Source organism: Bubalus bubalis, chromosome 3, assembly GCF_019923935.1.
Source record: "Bubalus bubalis isolate 160015118507 breed Murrah chromosome 3, NDDB_SH_1, whole genome shotgun sequence".
NCBI classification, from domain to species: Eukaryota; Metazoa; Chordata; class Mammalia; order Artiodactyla; family Bovidae; genus Bubalus; species Bubalus bubalis.
In genome coordinates, this window is record NC_059159.1 from 107992409 (window position 1) to 108010543 (window position 18135).

Below are 18135 nucleotides of genomic sequence, written 5' to 3' on the forward strand. Positions count from 1 at the left end.
CCTGTGCAGAAAGTCTCCTTGGAGGTCAAAAGAGAGGGTGTCACCCCATAGTAAGTGATGGCAACCTACCCACAGGCCTCTTCGCTAGAATCCATCTTGGCTAAGAGACACACATGCACACATGGGAGGACCCTGAGATACAGGACCAGGCAAAGCAGGATGACTGACCAAAGCAAACTCAGAAGAAATGCCCCAGAAAGGTGATTTCAAACCACCAGAAAGGCACAACTCTGAGCCTGCCTGTCAGTCTATCCACACACACTGTATTCTTTTTCCTCCTAGTCAACACTTGTTTCACTACTTTCTAACTGTATGTGGAAATTTGTTTCTGCACAGCTGATAGGTTAGGATCTTGCCACTGGTCCCGGGGGGTCTAGTGCCTGCCCTCGATATCGGGCTGGGAACCGAAACCCTGCCTCAGGGCGCTGCAGGCCGAGGGCACCCGAGATCAGGGGGAGTGGACATCCCGTCCTCCAGGAGGGAGCAGCCAACAGAGAAAGGACAGGGCAAGGTGGGCTCTGTGCCGCCCAGTCTGGAGCATCCCCTGGAGACGCCCCTCCCCGCATCCCACCACCACCCCAATCATTTCACAGATGGGTCCAGTGTGTGCCCCTTACAGGCCAAGTAGAAAGAGAGGGCCTGGAGGACAATGACAAATCCATTTCAGCCTGAAGGGTGACCTATAAATAGAACTCTGTAAATTGCACACTCGCTGTTGCCCGCTGTCACTCTCCAAGCAGTCTGCAGACACTCTCTCTGCAGGAGGTCAGGACTCCTACTTCAGGTTTTTATAGATGAGGACACAAACATGGACATTACACCTGCCTTGTCCGAAGCTCAGTGGGGTCAGCATTAGGGTGACGGAGCCTCTGCTCAGGTCTCTGCCTTCCTCACAAGCATCCTGCCAAGCTGAGAGGTGAAACTGGTGTTAGATGATTTCAGTGCCAACAGAATTTGTGGCAAGAGTGTGACCTGCCCCTCTGAGTGGCAGGAGTGACCCACACTCCTTTTGCTTCTAAGTAATGAAGATACGCTTTAGACTAAGGGATGGATAGGGGTTTTTTAGGCCTCTAGTTATCTGGCTTTCTTGTGCTTGGCCAACAGGTTCTCAAAATGGGGTCCCCACACAGCAGCCCCAGCATCATCAGCTACTATTGTTAGAAATGCAGGGTTGGGGAGGGATAAATAAGGATGCTGGGATTAACATGTACACACTGCTAAGTCGTTTCAGTTGTGTCCGACCCTGTGCAACCCCATAGACGGCAGCCCACTAGGCTCCCCCATCCCTGGGATTCTCTAGGCAAGAACACTGGAGTGGGTTGCCATTTCCTTCTGCAATGCATGAAAGTGGAAAGCCAAAGTGAAGTCACTCAGTCGTGTCCGACTCTTAGCGACCCCATGGACTGCAGCCTACCAGGCTCCTCCATCCATGGGATTTTCCAGGCGGGAGTACTGGAGTGGGGTGCCACTGCCTTCTCCAACATGTACACACTACTATAGAGAAAACAGATAATCAACAAGGGCTTCCTGTATAGCACAGGAAACCAAACCCAGTATTTTTTAACGGGCTACAAGAGAAAAGAATACAAAAAGGAATATATATGTATATAAATAAAATGCATCACTGTGCTGTACATCTAAAACTAACACAGTATTACAAACCAGTCCTACCTCAATAAAAAACCCTGCCGAGTCTGGCCTCCAGCCAGAACTACAGAATCAGAAACTCCAGGGGTGGGACCCAACAACCTATGTGTTAACAAGTCTTCCCAGTGATGGGACACACATTTCCTGGGGGATCCACTCAATTTTGAGAACAACGGCTATAAATCGCCACTGCAGAACAACAAACTCACCTGCGCTCAGGGATGATCTCAGCCGTCAGTTTTCTACTCAAGACCAGCGGCCAGTGTGCTCTGCGAGAGCATGGACTAGCCACACCACGGGGAGGGTGACAACCGGTTGGCCTGGTGCCCAGTCAGCAGCCACCCCCATGTATGAGCACCCCAAGGTCACTGACCAGCAAAGCCCACCCTGATGACGAAAGCAGCCGAACCACCTGTCACTGCACACTGACTCCTGCCAGGCACCGACCTGGAGAGTCACAGGAGCTGTCTCCTTTAATCTCCTTGACAAACCAGCAGCTCTGATTATGCCCATAATCAGAAGAGGAAACTGAGGCTCCACAACTCACCCAAGTTCACCCATAGCAAGACAACATCCCATGTGTGTTTGTATTTAAACTCAGAACATATTCTACTCAATGATCCGCCACTTAGACAACTGGATGATGAGTGCTATTCATGAATAAGGCCTGCTCAACAGAGAAGCCAGGGAGAGTGACTGAAGAATGACCTTGTGCCCCCAGCCTTGCATGGGGCCATGATTTTACTTTCCTACCTGGGGTGAGAGTTCCTCAGGGATCCTGCTCCCTTTGGGGGTTCCAGGTCGTCCTCTCACATGTGCATTGTGAGGGGCTCGGCTTAACTCCCCACCCCCAGCTGCATCCTCAGGGCCCTGAGTTGCTGTTTTCTGTGGGACTGGAGCTCCCTGGGCTGGGGCTTGGCTTGCGGTGGTGCGTGTGCATCGCAGGAGCTGTTACCAGCATCTCTCTGTGGTTTCTAGAGCAGCTCTAGGAGGCTTCTCTGCTTCCAGAAAGGTTTTCAGTCAGGAGCAACAGAATGAGCTGAGGTGATTCTGCTGGAACAGGGGCAATCTGTGCAGATCCAGGCCTCCCTCCCGCACAACAGCCGGTCCCGTCACCTGTGCCCAGGGGGACATGTGCTGGAATTCTGCCTGACAGTGTGACCAGAGGGACCTGATGAAGAGGCCTCTGCTGTGGCAGCAGACCTGTGTTTCCACCACCACAGCCCGGGGGTCTTAGGCCCTCTGTTCTACCTCCTCCTATCTCAGCCTCCATGTCTTCAAAACAAAGGCTGACACCCTCTAAGGGCTCTTCCATCTCTAGTTGTGACAATTTCGGCTCTTGTCATGCATTATTATTCTTTCCTAAATGCATCTGCTGACAACACCACATCTCAACCATCGTGCTTAGAAACAGCTATTTCTAACATTACAAATCAGCTTCTCTTCTGGGGGTGTTGCTCAGATACCATTTGTACATGTATTCTCTCCCCCTTGAGTGCTTCTTCTTTCTCACCCAATCAGTCAATATTTAGAGATCACCTGCAATGTGCCAAGACACAAGGTGCTGGGAGTTCATGGAGCTGGGCCGTGGTGAGCTCAGGGGAGGGCTGTGGGCATAGGCAGGGCAGCCAGAGTCCCTTCCCTCTGTCTCCTCGTCACAACTCCCCAACCCCCACCCTGAGACCAGGAGGGTGTGGAAAACAAGAGCAAAGAATGCTGAAAACAGGGCAGCCAGAGTCCCCTCCCTCTGTCTCCTCTTCACATCTCCCAGAGACCAGAGCAAAGAATGCTGAAGACAAGGAGCACACTGTCAGAAACAGCCCTCCAGACCAAGCTGCCTGCTTTAAGTGTTTAACCCTGCCAATCACTGGGGTGGCTCAGGTGTGCCTGCACGGTACAGGAAAACCTTGGAGAGCTCCTGAAAAGCAAGAGAAGGACTCTGGGTTCTCCATATTACCTAAAAAGTTCACGTAGGTCCAATAGGCTCTTTCCTTTTCTGTGAACTGATTTTAAGATGCTGATGTGTCCCTTGATCTAGACTTGGGATACTTGCTGCAAGATGAAGCTCAGAGAGACAGCAATTGAAACAGGCAGACTACACATGCACGTGCTCTGCTGTTCCTCATCTATGCTCCAAGTTGGGTTTCACTAACGTGGATTTCTCAGCTGCCCTTTTATTGGAGATGCCAATTTAAATAAATGGTCATTTCATCCCCATGACAACAGCGGAATGGTGCAGCAAATTAAGGAATATGGGGGGGGGGTAAGAGTAGGGAAGAGGGGACGGGAAAAGTGAAGTCAGAATGGTCTCCATAGCAACAGGAAAGCAGACCTGTGATGATCCTGTTGAAGGTAAGAAAGCGGTGCTCTACTTTCAAAAAGAAAACAAATCTGAAGGGCAGGACCGTGGAGGTGAGGGTGTGAACAGGTGGCGTGCTAACACACTTGCCTACCACTAATTATGCTTTAGGAATTATGACAGGAAAAATAAGAGCTAGGGAAGAAAGTAAAACAATTCAATACCTGTAATCTATTCTAGAAATGTACTCTGTTCGCTGTAACCAGGGAGAGAGAAGGCCAACACGCATTACAGTGACAAGATGCAGAACACTCAGCTTTAGACTCTTGTTTCTCAAAGTCCAAGGCTGGCCAAGTCATCACCCAGGAGTTTACTGAAAATGCAGAATCCTATCCCAGACCCACTGTTTCAGAACCTATAGTTTAACAAGATCCCTGAGTGATTCAAATCAGAGTTTGCAAAGCACTGATTTACCAGGATGAGAGCTGCTCATTAAATTCATCGCAACACAGACACAGCACTGAAACAAGTAATACTAACGTGAAGCCTTGGAGAAGCCCAGAATGGCCCCCTGCAGTGGCCTAGAGGGTGGGGTGGGGCAATGTGAGCATCTGCTCAGGTGCAGGCAAGAGACAGACGTTTTTAGATAAAAACAAGAATATAAGCCATTAAAGAGCTTCATCCCATGCTGGTAATTCTAGCTGAAATCAGTGGGAAAATTCTCAGGGTGGGAGTGGGGAGAGGGGGATGTGGTTGGGCCAATCACATTTTTCCACTTGACAAGGTCGTGCATCCTGCAGCGCCATCCTAGCTGGGGCCTGCCTGCTAAGTACTTCTCTGCCAAGGGTGGCCACAAAGGTGCTGTCTTTCCTCCTTTCCATCTTCATCAGCTACATCTCTTTTCATCACCACATGGCCTTTTAATTTTCCAATTCCAGAGAGACTCCATTTATAGACATCAAAGGTCAGCTACGTGTGCAAACAAACCTTTTCCCCTTAGGAAACTGCTCAGACAATGAATCCTGTGCTAGTCTGTCTCCACCTCGCTGTGTGATGCACGGGATGGCAGGACAGTCCCCGGGTGGTGCCACAGGAAGGCAGCGCAGGCATCATGGGTCTCAGAGCCTCACCCTGTCTGCCTCCTTCGTGCAGAGGCAGCGAGGGGTGGAGGGGGTGGGACATGTCTGCACCTTCTGAGTAGCTGATGACTTATCTGTGAACTGGATGTTTGCCACTGCCCTCCCTCGTGGGCTACTTTTTATGAAGAGGAAGGAAGGTGGCCAGTGCCAAGGGCTGGGCGCTGCCCGGCTGGTGTGTAATAGGCTCAGGTATATAGCCCCACAGTCCTTAGGAAGCCACCTAGGCCCCGGCCCCACCTCAAGTTATCCCCTCTTCTGGCTCCTCCTCCCCAAACCTTTCCCCAAACCAGGTACAGATCAACCCCCACCTTCCCTCACCAACCTCTCTTTCTCTCCCACACTGAACTATCTCCCAAGGCAGGCTTTCTCAACCTACAGACACTGGGCTGTGTGGGTGTTCCTTAGTTGGGCGGCTCATCCTGTGTATTGCAGGACATTTGTAGCATCCCTGACCTTAGGAGAGTCCCTTGGACAGCAAGGAGATCAAACCAGTCCATCCTAAAGGAAGTCAACCCTGAATATTCATTGCAAGGACTGATGCTGAAGCTCCAATACTTTGGCCACCTGATGCAAAGAGCTGACTCATCGGAAAAGACCCTGATGCTGGGAAAGACTGAGGGCAGGAGGAGAAGGGGATGACAGAGGATGAGATGGTTGGATGGCATCACCGACTCGATGGACATGAGTTTGAGCAAGCTCCGGGAGTTGGTGATGGACAGGGAGGCCTGGTGTGCTGCAGTCCATGGGGTTGCAAAGAGTCAGACACGACTGAGCGACTGAACAACAACTGACCTCTTCCCACTGGATGCCAGCATCTCCTCCTCCCTAGTGGTGATGACCCAAACTGTCTTCAGACACTGCCCAACGTCCCCCACAGAGGTCAAGATCCCCCAAGCTGAGAACAACTTCCCTAGGGTCTGACCATAGATGCTGCTGGAATGATATCAGGGTGGCCGAGTAACCTGGCTTCACTACTGACACGCTGTACGACCTTGAATGATTATATCATCTTCTATGCCTGTTTCCTAGCTTGCACAATGATACCTACCCTCCAGGAGGCCGCTGTAGGGTTTTTCAAGTGAACATACACATTCTAGAATGGTCTTGGTGCACAGCACTCAGTCACTGCTAGTATTAGTCCTTTCATTCACTCCTCCCCAACGAGGCCAAGCTCCTTGGGATGCAGACGGTGTCTAATACATCTCTGATTCTCGGGGCCCCTCAGGGGTTCACACACACGCACAGGTGTTAACTTGCTTCTGGTGTGAAAGTGCATGTGTGAACCTTGGCACGTGTGAGTGAGAAGCCAGAGGTGGGTCCTCTCTTTCTATTCCTGGCCCTCCCTGGCTTTCCACATGATCACACCATGAGGTCAGCCTTCCCAGGCTGGCTCAAACCTCTCTCTCCCCACCACAATCCTAGTCCACTGTCCGTCAATTCCAGGAGAAACTCCCAAAGGCCAGTTTCCTTCTGGTATCCACCTGGGTCTTACCCCTCCTTCAATATCCACCAAGATCCCACCACCACCAATCTACTCTAAACGCTCTTAGCATCTCAGCTCTATGTTGCCATGAGGGTTCACTAAACCCTTTCAATGATAATTATCCCCCAGATGCATACTGTCATTCTGGCTCCTCCACAGTTCAGCTCAGCCTAACAGAAGCCCAGTAAAACATGTTTGAATGAATATGCATGTTTTAAAGTAGGTTCTTTAATCTTATCTTTAATATATGTCAAGCAAAAGGTAAAATTTAAGTGTAAGATATAACAAAAAGAAATGAGGCCAAAGATGGCTCTTTCTGGGGGTGATTATGAGTTTGTTTCACTAAAAACAAACAGGCAAAACAAAATGAAAAGACAACCATCAGACTGGGAGAAGATATTTGCAGACAAGGCAACCAAGAAGAGCTTAAAATCCAAACTATACAAACAGCTCATACAACTCAACAACAACAAAAAACCCCAACTGAAAAATGGGCAGAAAACCTAAATAGACATTTCTCCAAAGCAATACAGATGGTCAATAGGCACATGAAAAGATGCTCAACATCGCTAATTATTAGAGAAATGCAAATCAAAGCTACAATGAGGTACCACCTCACTCCAGTCAGGATGACCCTCATTAAGAAGTCTATAAAAAACAAATGCTGAGAAGGTTTAGAGAAAATGGAACCCTTCTACACTGCTGGTGAAAATATAAGTTGGTGCAGCCACCATGGAAAACAGTATGGAGGTTCCTCAGAACACTAAAAATAAAATTACCATATGATCCAGCAATCCTATTCCTGGGCACATATCCAGACAAAACTATAATTCAAAAAGATACATGCCCTGTGTTCACAGCAGCACTACTCACAGCAGACAAGGCATGGAAGCATCCTAAATGTCTGTGCACAGATGAATGGATGAAGGAGATGTGCTTCACATATACAATAGCATAGCACTCAGCCATAAAAGAGAACACAATAATGCCATCTGCAGCAACATGGAGGCAACTAGAGATTATCATACTAAGTGAAGTCAGTCAAAGGGAGAAACAAATACCATATGGCATCACTTATATGTACCTCTAAAATATGACAGAAATAAACCTATCTATGAAATAGAAACACGAAAACAGAGACTAGACTGGTGGTTGCCAAGGTGGAGGGAGTGGGGGGAGGGATGAAGTGGGAGGCTGGGGTTAGTAGATCTAAGCTTTTAGACATAGAATGGAGAAACAGCAGGTCCTACTGTCTAGCACAGAGAACTATAATTCAGTACCCTGTGATAAACCATAATGGAAAAGAATATACAATAAAGAATGTATATATATGTATAACTGAATCACTTTACAGCAGAGATTAACACATTGTAAATCAACTATACATCAATAAAAATATTGATTAAAAAGCAGGCAAAAAGAGACAAATTCCTGTATAACATAAAAAAAGGAAAAAACAAGCTGTCCTATACACTTACCTTGACCTTTCCTCCACCCGAGGCCCCTTGGCCAAGGATATCGTCTCTTGTGGTTTTCTCCTGCTTAGAATAACTATTACATGAATTCATATTTATTCTCTCTCATACTCACACACAGAGCTATGTTCTAGTTTACAGTCTTTCAGGAAACCCCAAGGAACCAAAGAAAGTCATGGGGTCCCAGTGTGCCTGTACCACAGTGCTCGCTACAGAGCCAGTAGGGTCTCCAGATACTGCAGCGGAGGGACAATATTCTTGCTCCTATTGGCCATGCAATCAGACAATTTCAATGTGCTCGAGAGACTACACTTGCATGCATGATTTGTTTCTAAGAAAATCTAATTTCTTCCCCTTAAATACTCATATTCAATTTTCCTTTAAGTAGCTCTTCTCAGTCTTATGAAACAGCATCAATTCAGGTTGAACAAGAAATAATTATGTTCAGGTTGTAGAAGGTGTACACAGATGGTACCAGTTTCCTTCCTTCCATTTGGCATGTGAGAATCATGTTATGCAGGCTCTGGGGAGCACACACTCACCTGGGTCACAGTGGAGGACAGTGCTCTGGCATCTGAAGCATTTCCTTGACTTGTGATAGGGATGGCAAGTCACCTCAGGCACACCTAGCTGACTCTATGTGAGTGTCTTGATTACTGAGCTGAGGAAAATTCTGTTGAGGCTGAGTCTTAGTGGGAGATAGTGCTGTGACTGATTAGTGATGTCTGCAATGGGCGTGGTGTTAGTCAGTGGTGTTACGTGAGCTAAATATATTATCACTGAAAAAACAGTTTCAGGGAGGATTCTGTACCGAGCAAAAACAGCCCAAGTGCAAGTCCATGCCTTTTGTATTTGTGTCCTTCTTAGTGTCTGGTACTCAGAATACGTTCAATGACTTCATGTCATCTTGGGTCTACAATGGCATTGGACTTTTCCCATCTCTGGTTACCTTAATGATGCTCTGGCAGGTCGACAGAGGCAGGCCCACCAGGCTGGTGCCATTGATGGACATGATCTGGTCCCCAATATTCAGCTTCCCTGACTTCTCTGCCGGGCCTCCATGCATCATGTTGGCTATGATCACAGTTGGCAAGATGGATCCCCAGCCAGACTCCACAATCACCACACCTAGGATTTCCCCTTTCTGCTTCTCTATGAAGACCTGAAAGGAGAAACACAACACTTAGAAATTCTGAATCAGCAACCATCCAGGGTAGAGAGAGAAGTCAAGGCATTTCCCCTGTTCCTGTCCTGATGAAACATGACAGACACTTCCCTGATGACTCCAACCCAGACGAATCCTGTCCTCTCTGTATTCCATGGCATCTGGGGTTGGTAAGAAATGATGCCATGCAGGCACATACCCCTTTTTTGTAATTCTTACTCCATAAAAGCCATCCTGCCTTGGGGCTTCCCAGTGGCTCAGTGGTAAAGAATCCACTTGCCAATGCAGGAGATGGAAGAGATGCAGGTTCAATCCCTGAGTGAGGAAGATCCCCTGGAGTAGGAGTGGCTACCCACTCCAGTATTCTTGCCTGGAAAATCCTATGGACAAAGGCTCCTGGCAGGATACAGTCCACAGGGTCGCAAAGAGTCGGACTTGTACAAGTCAGACTCAGCACTTGTACCTGCCTTGGTATTACAACCACGAGGGGTGTCATATTTTGTTTTGTTTTTCCTGTAGTCCCCAGCGAAGGGCAAAAGAGACTGTACGTGGGGGCTTTGGTGGGATCTTATGGTTTCCAGAACAGCTTTCAGATTCTACCACAGATCCCCCGTTTCACAGTGCCTCATAAATTCCCTCCAACATTTAAGATTTTTGAGTTAAAAATAAACATGCATTATAGAAACACTTCTCTGCAACAAGAAAGTTAACAAAAAAGAAAAAGGTTGGAAGTGCAAAAACACTGGCCCTAGATATGTGTTACTGTGGCTTTCCCCAGCTGGGCAGAGAAGCCGGGAGCTGGTTTCAGATATGTTCAGTTTGATAAGGCAGACACACCACAGACAGCTAAGATGCTTCTTGGAAGCAACCAACAGAGAGTATGTGTGTATTTATTTCTTCACATTTACAGATCCACACATGCTCAAACTCATATTGGAGTGGGGGCTGCTGGGGCCTGACAAAGTCCCTTCATGGGCTGGTGTCCTCCTCCCCGCTGTTGCTGCCGCTCACAACTGGCCCCTTTCCTGGAGAACTGCCCTAAGCCACATGGCAGTCACCACCTACTAGGAGTTGAATCGTGTACCCCTCCACCCTCCAAATTCATACATTGTAGTCCTAACTCTTAGTACCTCCAAATATGAACTTGTTTGGTGATAGGGCCTTTTAATAGGCAATCAAGTTAAAATAAAAATGCTTAGGGTGGGTCCTAGCTCAATATGATTAGTATCTTTATAAAAAGGGGAAATGTGGCCACAGAGACATGTGCAGAGTGAAGACAGAGCGGGGAGAAGGTGACCATCTACAAGTGAGTGAAAGGCCTGGGAGAGGTCTTCCCCCTCACAGTCCCTAGGAGGAACCAAGCCTGCAGACACCTTGGTCTCAGGCCTCCAACCTCCAGAACTGGAAGACAATGCATTTCTGCTGTGGAAGCCCCCAGTGTAGGGAACTCTGAGCACAAGCACACTCACCTACCTCCGTCTGACCTCACTGCCAATGACTGATGAGCGCTGGGCACAGGCCTACCAGCTCTTTTGGCTCCAGGTGGGACAAGACAGTCCTGTGATGTGTGACCCAGTGCTTCCATTTGGATCACAGGATGCTCATCCCCAGCGAGGCCACAGTCCTCGTGGCATCCCCACCACCCTTGTGCCCACACTCACTGTTTCCTGAGTGCATCCTGCCCCCACCTCCCCATAGATCCCTTGAACCAGAATTCCCATCTCAGGCTTTGCTTCCAGGGAACCTAGGACACCTAGCATCCGTGAGTGAATTAAAAGATCACTGGCCCACATCTAGGGAATAAAGTCCGGGTCCCTCACCTTGGCTGGACTCTCAAGCCTGCCAGTTCTGACCCAGGCCTTGCATCCTCTCATATGCACAGTCCAGCCTCAATGCCTCATCCGTGGCTTCCCAGATGATTCCTGAGTGTGTGAAACCTCATGCTTCTGTTACTGGGGCCCAGCCCTCTGCACTCTACACTTTTCAGAGAATACCCAGACCCCAGAGCAGGTCAGATGGCCCCGCTTTCCTCTAGCTGTTCCTGCAGAGCTTGGTCCCAGGGGGAGCCCAGCACCCCTCATCTGACCCCAGAGAGCTGGGACCAGCTCCACTCTGCCAGGCACAGCTTTCTCTGAATAGTGCCCACCCAGCATCATCATTTAAGATCCTCCCTGTTATAAATGTGCCCTTTCCTAGACCGGGAGCTTGTAAAGACAGGGTTTAGGTCCTGTCTGCTTCTGGAACCCATCCCCAAAGTCAGCTGTGGATCACAAAGGGCAGAGAACACCCTGCCACGCTGGCCACGGCCCTCAGCTGAAGTCTTTAAGAACCTGGGCCGCACATGAGGGGAGCCAGAGATGGGGCTGAGCGCTCCGCAACGTCCTGTGAACACCATGCTCCACCCCAGCCCCCTGCCTTCCCCTCCTCGGTGGGCAGGCCCAGCCGGCCCAGCCTGGGGAACAGGTTCAGGGAGGTACTTGCATCTTTGCAGTTTTCTGACTTGGAGAAGTGGATGAGGTCGTCGTTGTACATGTCCTGGGTGTTGAGCAGGTCGCTGTACTCCTTCTGGCTGAGATCTTCAGGGTTAATCCCATTGGCCCTGAGGAACTCCTGGTAGGCCACGCTGAAGGCCTGCCCGATGGACTGTGCAATCAGCTGGGCCTGGAGAGGAGAGACAGGGTCAGCAGGCCAGTGCTGCCGGTAGATAACCTGGGTCCCTGAAGACTGCCGGGCCCTAGGCACTGGCTAGCCCAGTGGGTCTCCATGGCGCAGCGGTGCCTTCTAGAGGGCATTTCCCAAATTAGTGGGGACATTTTTTACTATGACAATGATCATAGGGAGCTCCTGGCATTCGGTGGACAGGAGTCAGAGATGCTGGACTTACTGCTGTGCAAAGGACAGTCTTGCCTAGGATGAGCTGTACATGAGCTTTACATCCTGCACAATTTTAAGATATCCCCTCTGGACATTCATGTACATATTAACACCTGTGCTCAATTACCTGAGTCTAGGACTCAACTCTAATTTATATAAAACCACAAGACTTATTGCATGGCTCTAAAACACAGTCAATGTTCCAAGAATATAACTATTATGTGAATTGAGAAAAGATGTGTTCTCTAGCACTTTACCATGAGTAAGCTTCATGACTTTAGAAAATCATCAGCATCAATGCTGTTTGTGAGATGTGGGTTGCCAATAAATTATCTCCATCATTCTGCACACTGGCTATGGAGTTCTTCATGTGTGCATGCGTGTGTGTGTGTGTGTGTGTGTGTGTGAATGTGTCTATCAACTATTTTATTTTAGCTATCAACAGCTTTATTTTGGCTTTCCTTTTATTTATCCTTTGTATTACATTTATGGCAATACTTTGGTTATTTTGTGAAAACCTTTTCAGAAAAGGAGATTATATGATCTATGAATTTCATTCATATTATCTATGAGCAGGACTCTATAAAATATTTGCTATGTCAAAGGATTGTTGGGTCCAACAGAATTGAGAACCCTGATCGAGTCCAACCCTGCATTTTCTAGTTGAGGAGGCTAAGAGGCCCAGAGATACAAAGGAACCTGTTCAGGGTCACACAGCTCACAGGATGGGAACTCTGCTTCTGTTGATCTTTCTCCTGTACTAGAATTTGATAACCTTTCCCTGCATTAATTAATCAACATCACAACTCGGGAGAGCCAGCAGCAACCAAGCCTGTGCCACATCACATCCCATATAAACAGCATCACATAAATTCACATCAAGTCTATAATATAAGTATGACTGGTCCACAAGCCTTCATCCTAAGCTCTGGGGGCACGGTTTCAGAATTCAGAAATGTTCAAATTTTACAAAGGTAACAGACTGCATACATCATACATTGTGTAAAAACCCCACCAGAGCTTGGAGAAATTCCTAAACACACTCAGTAATATTCCTGCAACAAAATGTGTGAGATTCATAGTAAGCTGGACAAATCCTATAAAGTGTCTCATCGCAGCTCAGAGCAAGCTTATCAGCCAAATGAGTACAAAAATCTCTTTTGTTTCTCAGAGCTCTTAGACTTTAAAACTGTGGATCTGTTTTACGTATTGTTTCCTTGTTCGCACTGGGGAGATGAGGAAAAGGAGGTTGAGAGCTTAAGTTGGGGTGGGGTTGGAGGCTGAGAATCCTGGCAGCTTAATTCCAGAGCCAACCTCCTGCCCGCCCCTGGTACTGCTGCTCTCTCAAATTCCAGGGGGTAGAAAACCCACAGAACAACAGCATGCTCTAGGGCAATGTTTCAAACACACAACTCTCATCTCCATTCCTTCTTTCCCTATCTTCAGTCATTTTTGCTGAAAGCAGTTAACAGTGATATCAGAACTTTCTGCGTGGTTGGCCTGGGGGAAAGAAATGCTGCTTAACATTTCTCACTCTGAGAGTCTGGTGACATCACATGTCATTCCAAGGACCACCACACTGCCTCCCGCCGAGGCCTCGCTTGGGCATCAAAGGCTCGTGTGAACAGACAAACTGAAAAAAGTGTCTGAAAATGCAGTTAGTGGACTTCCTGACCATCGTGAGTGGATGCGCTGGGCCGACAGCTCAGACTACTCCCATCTCTGCTGGGTCCACCTGAGCCACGTGGCAGCCTGCTCTATAGAAACTGAGCGGCTGTACCACCCGTACGTGGAGGTGGGAGTCACATCCAGGTCTCCCAGCTCTGGAGCCCATGCTCTCCTCTCCTATCCTGGGCCTTGGAAGCAAAGATTTCCAGGTCCACTCTTGCTTCTTCCCCTTCATTGTCTCCCCTACAGACCCAAAGGAGCCCCAAGGGAGACAAAGTCCTCCTTTAGGAGCACCAAGCCTGGAGAGGTGGCTGAGGGTTGAACTGGGACCTCATGTCTGGTAAGCAGAGCTAATGCCATCTTTTTGCAGGCCTGCAGGACACATGAAACAATGTTCTAAATGTTACTCTGTGGGAGCTTTACAAGAACCTTCTCCCAGTTTGCAAGTTTGATCTTAGTTTCTCAGGAAAAGTGGACAGAATGGCCAGGACAGGTGCTTCAAGCTCTGTCTTCTCAGCAACCTGTCTCTGGGGCTGAGAACCAGACAAGTAAAAGTTGGTACAAACATGTAAGCGTCTCCTCCCATCTGAGGCTACAGCCATGAGGGCTCCGCTTCCCTGGAGAATTGCCTCTGACTTCTAACTTTTTAGAGGCAGGCTATTTATTGCGGCTCAATGAATACTCTCTGGCAGAAAAACAGCCCCTTTTAAGGAGCCAAGGCTATGGGCGGCAATTTTCTTTAACTAGATAAGGTCTTTCTGCTCAATATATGAAAGACAGCTTGTTTCACTGTGGCAGGAGGAAAATTTATCGCAGTCAATGGCACTGACCTGGCCATCTCCGGGCAGGCTCTGCAGTTTGAAACCATTGCGGGGCTGTGGCCCTGGCCTGGAGGGAGCTGCCAAGGCCTGTTGAGCTTTGGGAAAAGGATGGTGCTGAAATAGCTTGAAGCCCGGTGGCCTCACCAGCAATTCTAGGGACAACTGGAGAAGAAGGCTGAAGGGAAGAAGGAGCCCCACCTTTGTTTTAAATTAGCTTCCTCTGCTGATTGTATCATGTGGAGAGATGGGTGTCAGGAATCCCTGGCTTTGTGACTGGAGGAGCAGTTGGGTTTGCGAAGGAGTGGGTGCCTGGTGCTCATGCCATGTGGTGGGGAGGGGCAGGGACGCCAACTTTCCTGTTAGGGAAGGGCAGTCCTGCACAGCCCTCCAGTGGCTCGTCTCCTTGCCTTTCCCCATACTCCGTCAGCAGGCCTGTCTCAGGGCCTCTGCACCTGTTCTTTCCTCACTCTCAACTCTACTCAGGTTCGGCTCCAATGTGACTTCTGAAAGGACTCTGATCATTGCCCTACCTGAAACAGCCCCTGCCCCTCTATCCCTTGACCTAGTTTTTCCTGATTAAACATTCCTCTGCCTAACGTTATATTAAGTATATTTATCTATTTATTTTCTGTCTCTCTACAACCTTCACGAGGAGTACCTTGTCTGTTTTACTCAGCCTCATATCCCCAGCACTAAAACAGGGCTTGACACATAGTAAGTGCTCAATAAGTATTTGTCTCACCTATGATTAAGGCTCTGAGAACTAGAGGGAACCCATTTACCCAAGGGCAGCTCAGATCAGATCACGGGGAGGGAGATGAGAGGAAGCCACCCTTACATCTTCAGACTCGAAGACATGGCAGATCATCTTGTACTGCCTTTTTCCATCCTGGGATGGGTGGGAGGCTTCCACGTTCTCCTGGGAGTTGGAGCGGGGCATCCGCCTGCGGGCCATCAGCACAACTATGTTCCCGATATCTGCGATGTAGGAAATGGTCCTCAGAGGGTGGTCCATCATCGTTTCCTGGAGGGGAGACGGGAGAGGCTGGTGAGAGAGAGAGTCTGCCACCCACAGTGTAGCCAAGTGCAGTCCACACGTGCTGCGGGTGTGGGAGTGGGTGGAGGTGCTCTGGGGCTCACTGCCAACACTGTTGGCAAATGTACATGTACCCACCCAGGCCTGGGAGCAGTTCCCTTGACTGGTGATAACCCAGAGCAGGCAGTGGTCTGTGGTATGTGAAAAGGAATTTGAATCATTTTACAACCAGAAGAATCTCTGTGGGTGCGTGCTAAGTCGCTTCAGTCATGCCTGACTCTTCGCAACCCTTTGGACAATAGTGCCCACCAGGATCCTCTGTCCATGGGATTTTCTAGGCAAGAATACTGGAGTGGGTTGCCATGCCCTCCTCCAGGGGGTCTTCCTGACCCAGGGATTGGACCAGCATCTCTTGCGTTTCCTTCACTGGCAGGTGGGTTCTTCACCACTAGGGCCACCTGGGAAAGCCCTGGTGGGGAAGCTAAAAAAATAAAAACATCTGCATGCAATTACTGTGTTTTGTTTATGTGTGTATGTGTGGTTTTAAACAAAATTTCTTGAAAGGCTAATCTGTTTAAATTCATGAATCTTCTGACAAAGGTTTGTGAGAATTATTAACAAACAATATCTGTGGCTTGTTTTTCCCTTTGATCTTTAACAGCCCCAACCTTCCTTACCAAGTCCCTCCCTAACCCCCACCGCCCACATCAGCAGCAGGCACTGCAGACACAGCCTCCGAGCTTGTGTGGAAGCCAGCCAGCATCTGGGCACAGCTGCCTGACAGACAAGGGCATAGTCTCCTGGTCGCCGTGCTAAGCTTCACCCCCTAGGGAGGTGGGAGCCGGTGAATCCATACCTGTGTGTCGGCGTTCAATACTTTGATTCTCTGGGTAGAAATGAAGAGATCCACCTCGGTCATTGGCTGAGATTCACCTTCAGGAGCCTGAGGAGGAAAATGCACCAAGGGAAAGCTTAATATGTTGCTCTGACCCAGGTGCGTGGGAGCAAGCTTAACTCACACACAGAGGCTTCGAGACACAGTCACCAGAACAGCGATTCAGACTCCAGAATGAGGCTGCCAAAGCCAGAGGGACCACACAGAGGATGGACACAGGGACAGGAGTGAGCACCTCCAGGCTACAGGGAGAAATGCGGACGCCCATTGCCTCTTCCGCCATGGAAGCAGTAGCTCACTGCAGCAGATCTAACTCTCTGAACAATGACGTGAATGGCACGTTCTGCAAGGGTTTCAGAGCCCAACAGATGGAAGGAATCAGGGTGACTGACTCATACCCCCAGGACCTTGGAGAAGTCAGAGTTTGCTCCTACCCAAGTGTTGCGGGGGGGGGGGGGGGCGGGGGTGGGTATTGATGTTTACAGCAGGTGCAACAAGGCAGCTGGAGGCAGTTCTGGTAAGAGGGTCTTCATGTTCCCACATACCGCAGCAACACAGAAGCAGTACCCACTTCGGAAGCCACCCCATTAAGAGCGAGCCCCAATGCCTCAATGTCCCACGGGTAGCTCTTAAGCACCTGGAAGCTCCACAACCAAAAAAAGCGCACCAATCTGGTTCATTTAGGGCTTGACTCTGCACACATGTGGTTATTAGCGAGTTTTCTTTTTTGCATCCAGCAATCTGATAAATCCACAAATCAAACATGACTAGAATTGAGCAGACCCAGGTCCCTGCCATGTGAATGCTCCTGAATGGTGGGCACTTGCACACTACTGCAGGATCCCTTCAGCACTCCCAGTCTGCTCCCTGGCCTTCCTCTGGAGTGAGATGACTAATGAGCAACAGAAAACAGCCACTTTGGGCAACTGAGTTTTGAGAAACGTTGGCTTATGGGGCGGTTCAAAAAGAAATCTGAACAAAAACTTGCTGGATGCAGAAAACAAAAACACGAAATAAGAAAAAAGGCAAAACATAAATAAATGAAAAATAAGAAAAACAGGCATAATATCAAGCTGATGAAGTTGTTTGTACTGCACCTTCTTCCTGCTTTTGGCTAATTTCTGGGCCATCTGCTTAGCATGGAACAAACAGAGACAGGAGAACAGTTAGAAAAGAATTTGCAGAGACTCAAAGTTGAAAAGGGAATTGACAAACTAATATCGACAGTGGTATAAAGCATTTCTGTGGGAGGTGGACTGGCTTTAAAAAAATCCCACTCGACTACTGATTCCCTAAATCAGAATTTGGTAGTTGGCGGGGGCAGGAGGAGGAAGGACATGTACGGAGCTACCTTATACTTAACTGCAATTGATGCTTTCAAAGAACCAACTTTTGGTTCTGTTCATTTCCTTTACTGTATGCCTATATTCTGTTTCATGGATTTCAGCCTATATCTTTATTTGTTTCTATTTTCTTTGGGTTTAATTTATCCATTTTTTTTTTAGCTTAAGATGAAAACTTAAATCATGGATTTTCAAACTTTGTTCTTTCCTAGTAATATTTAAAGCTATGAATCTCCCTCTAATCTCCACTTTAGCTATATCCCACAAATTTTGATATGTTGCAATTTAAT

At 48.4% G+C, this 18135-nt stretch overlaps 1 protein-coding gene and 1 long non-coding RNA gene across 8 annotated transcripts in view; both read right to left on the reverse strand.

Annotated features, from left to right (window-relative positions):
* Positions 1-18135, reverse strand: part of APBA1 (amyloid beta precursor protein binding family A member 1) — a 237989-nt gene that overhangs the window by 8197 nt on the left and 211657 nt on the right. For 5 of the 7 annotated variants that reach the window (XM_025281594.3, XM_006050144.4, XM_044939947.2 and 2 more), the window contains exons 6-10: positions 17600-17632; positions 16464-16550; positions 15410-15595; positions 11690-11869; positions 8993-9205 (exon numbers count right to left, since the gene is read on the reverse strand). In XM_025281594.3, coding sequence (XP_025137379.1) covers positions 8993-9205; positions 11690-11869; positions 15410-15595; positions 16464-16550; positions 17600-17632 — 699 coding nt within the window. The remainder of the gene's footprint in view (positions 1-8992; positions 9206-11689; positions 11870-15409; positions 15596-16463; positions 16551-17599; positions 17633-18135) is intronic. The other 2 variants (XM_025281595.3, XM_006050145.4) reach the window with 1 other exon arrangement.
* LOC123332837 lies at positions 543-5665 on the reverse strand. Its single transcript, XR_006549930.2, has 2 exons — positions 3605-5665; positions 543-909 (listed from the first exon to the last, which is right to left on the reverse strand). It is a non-coding gene; the product is annotated as an uncharacterized LOC123332837 (long non-coding RNA).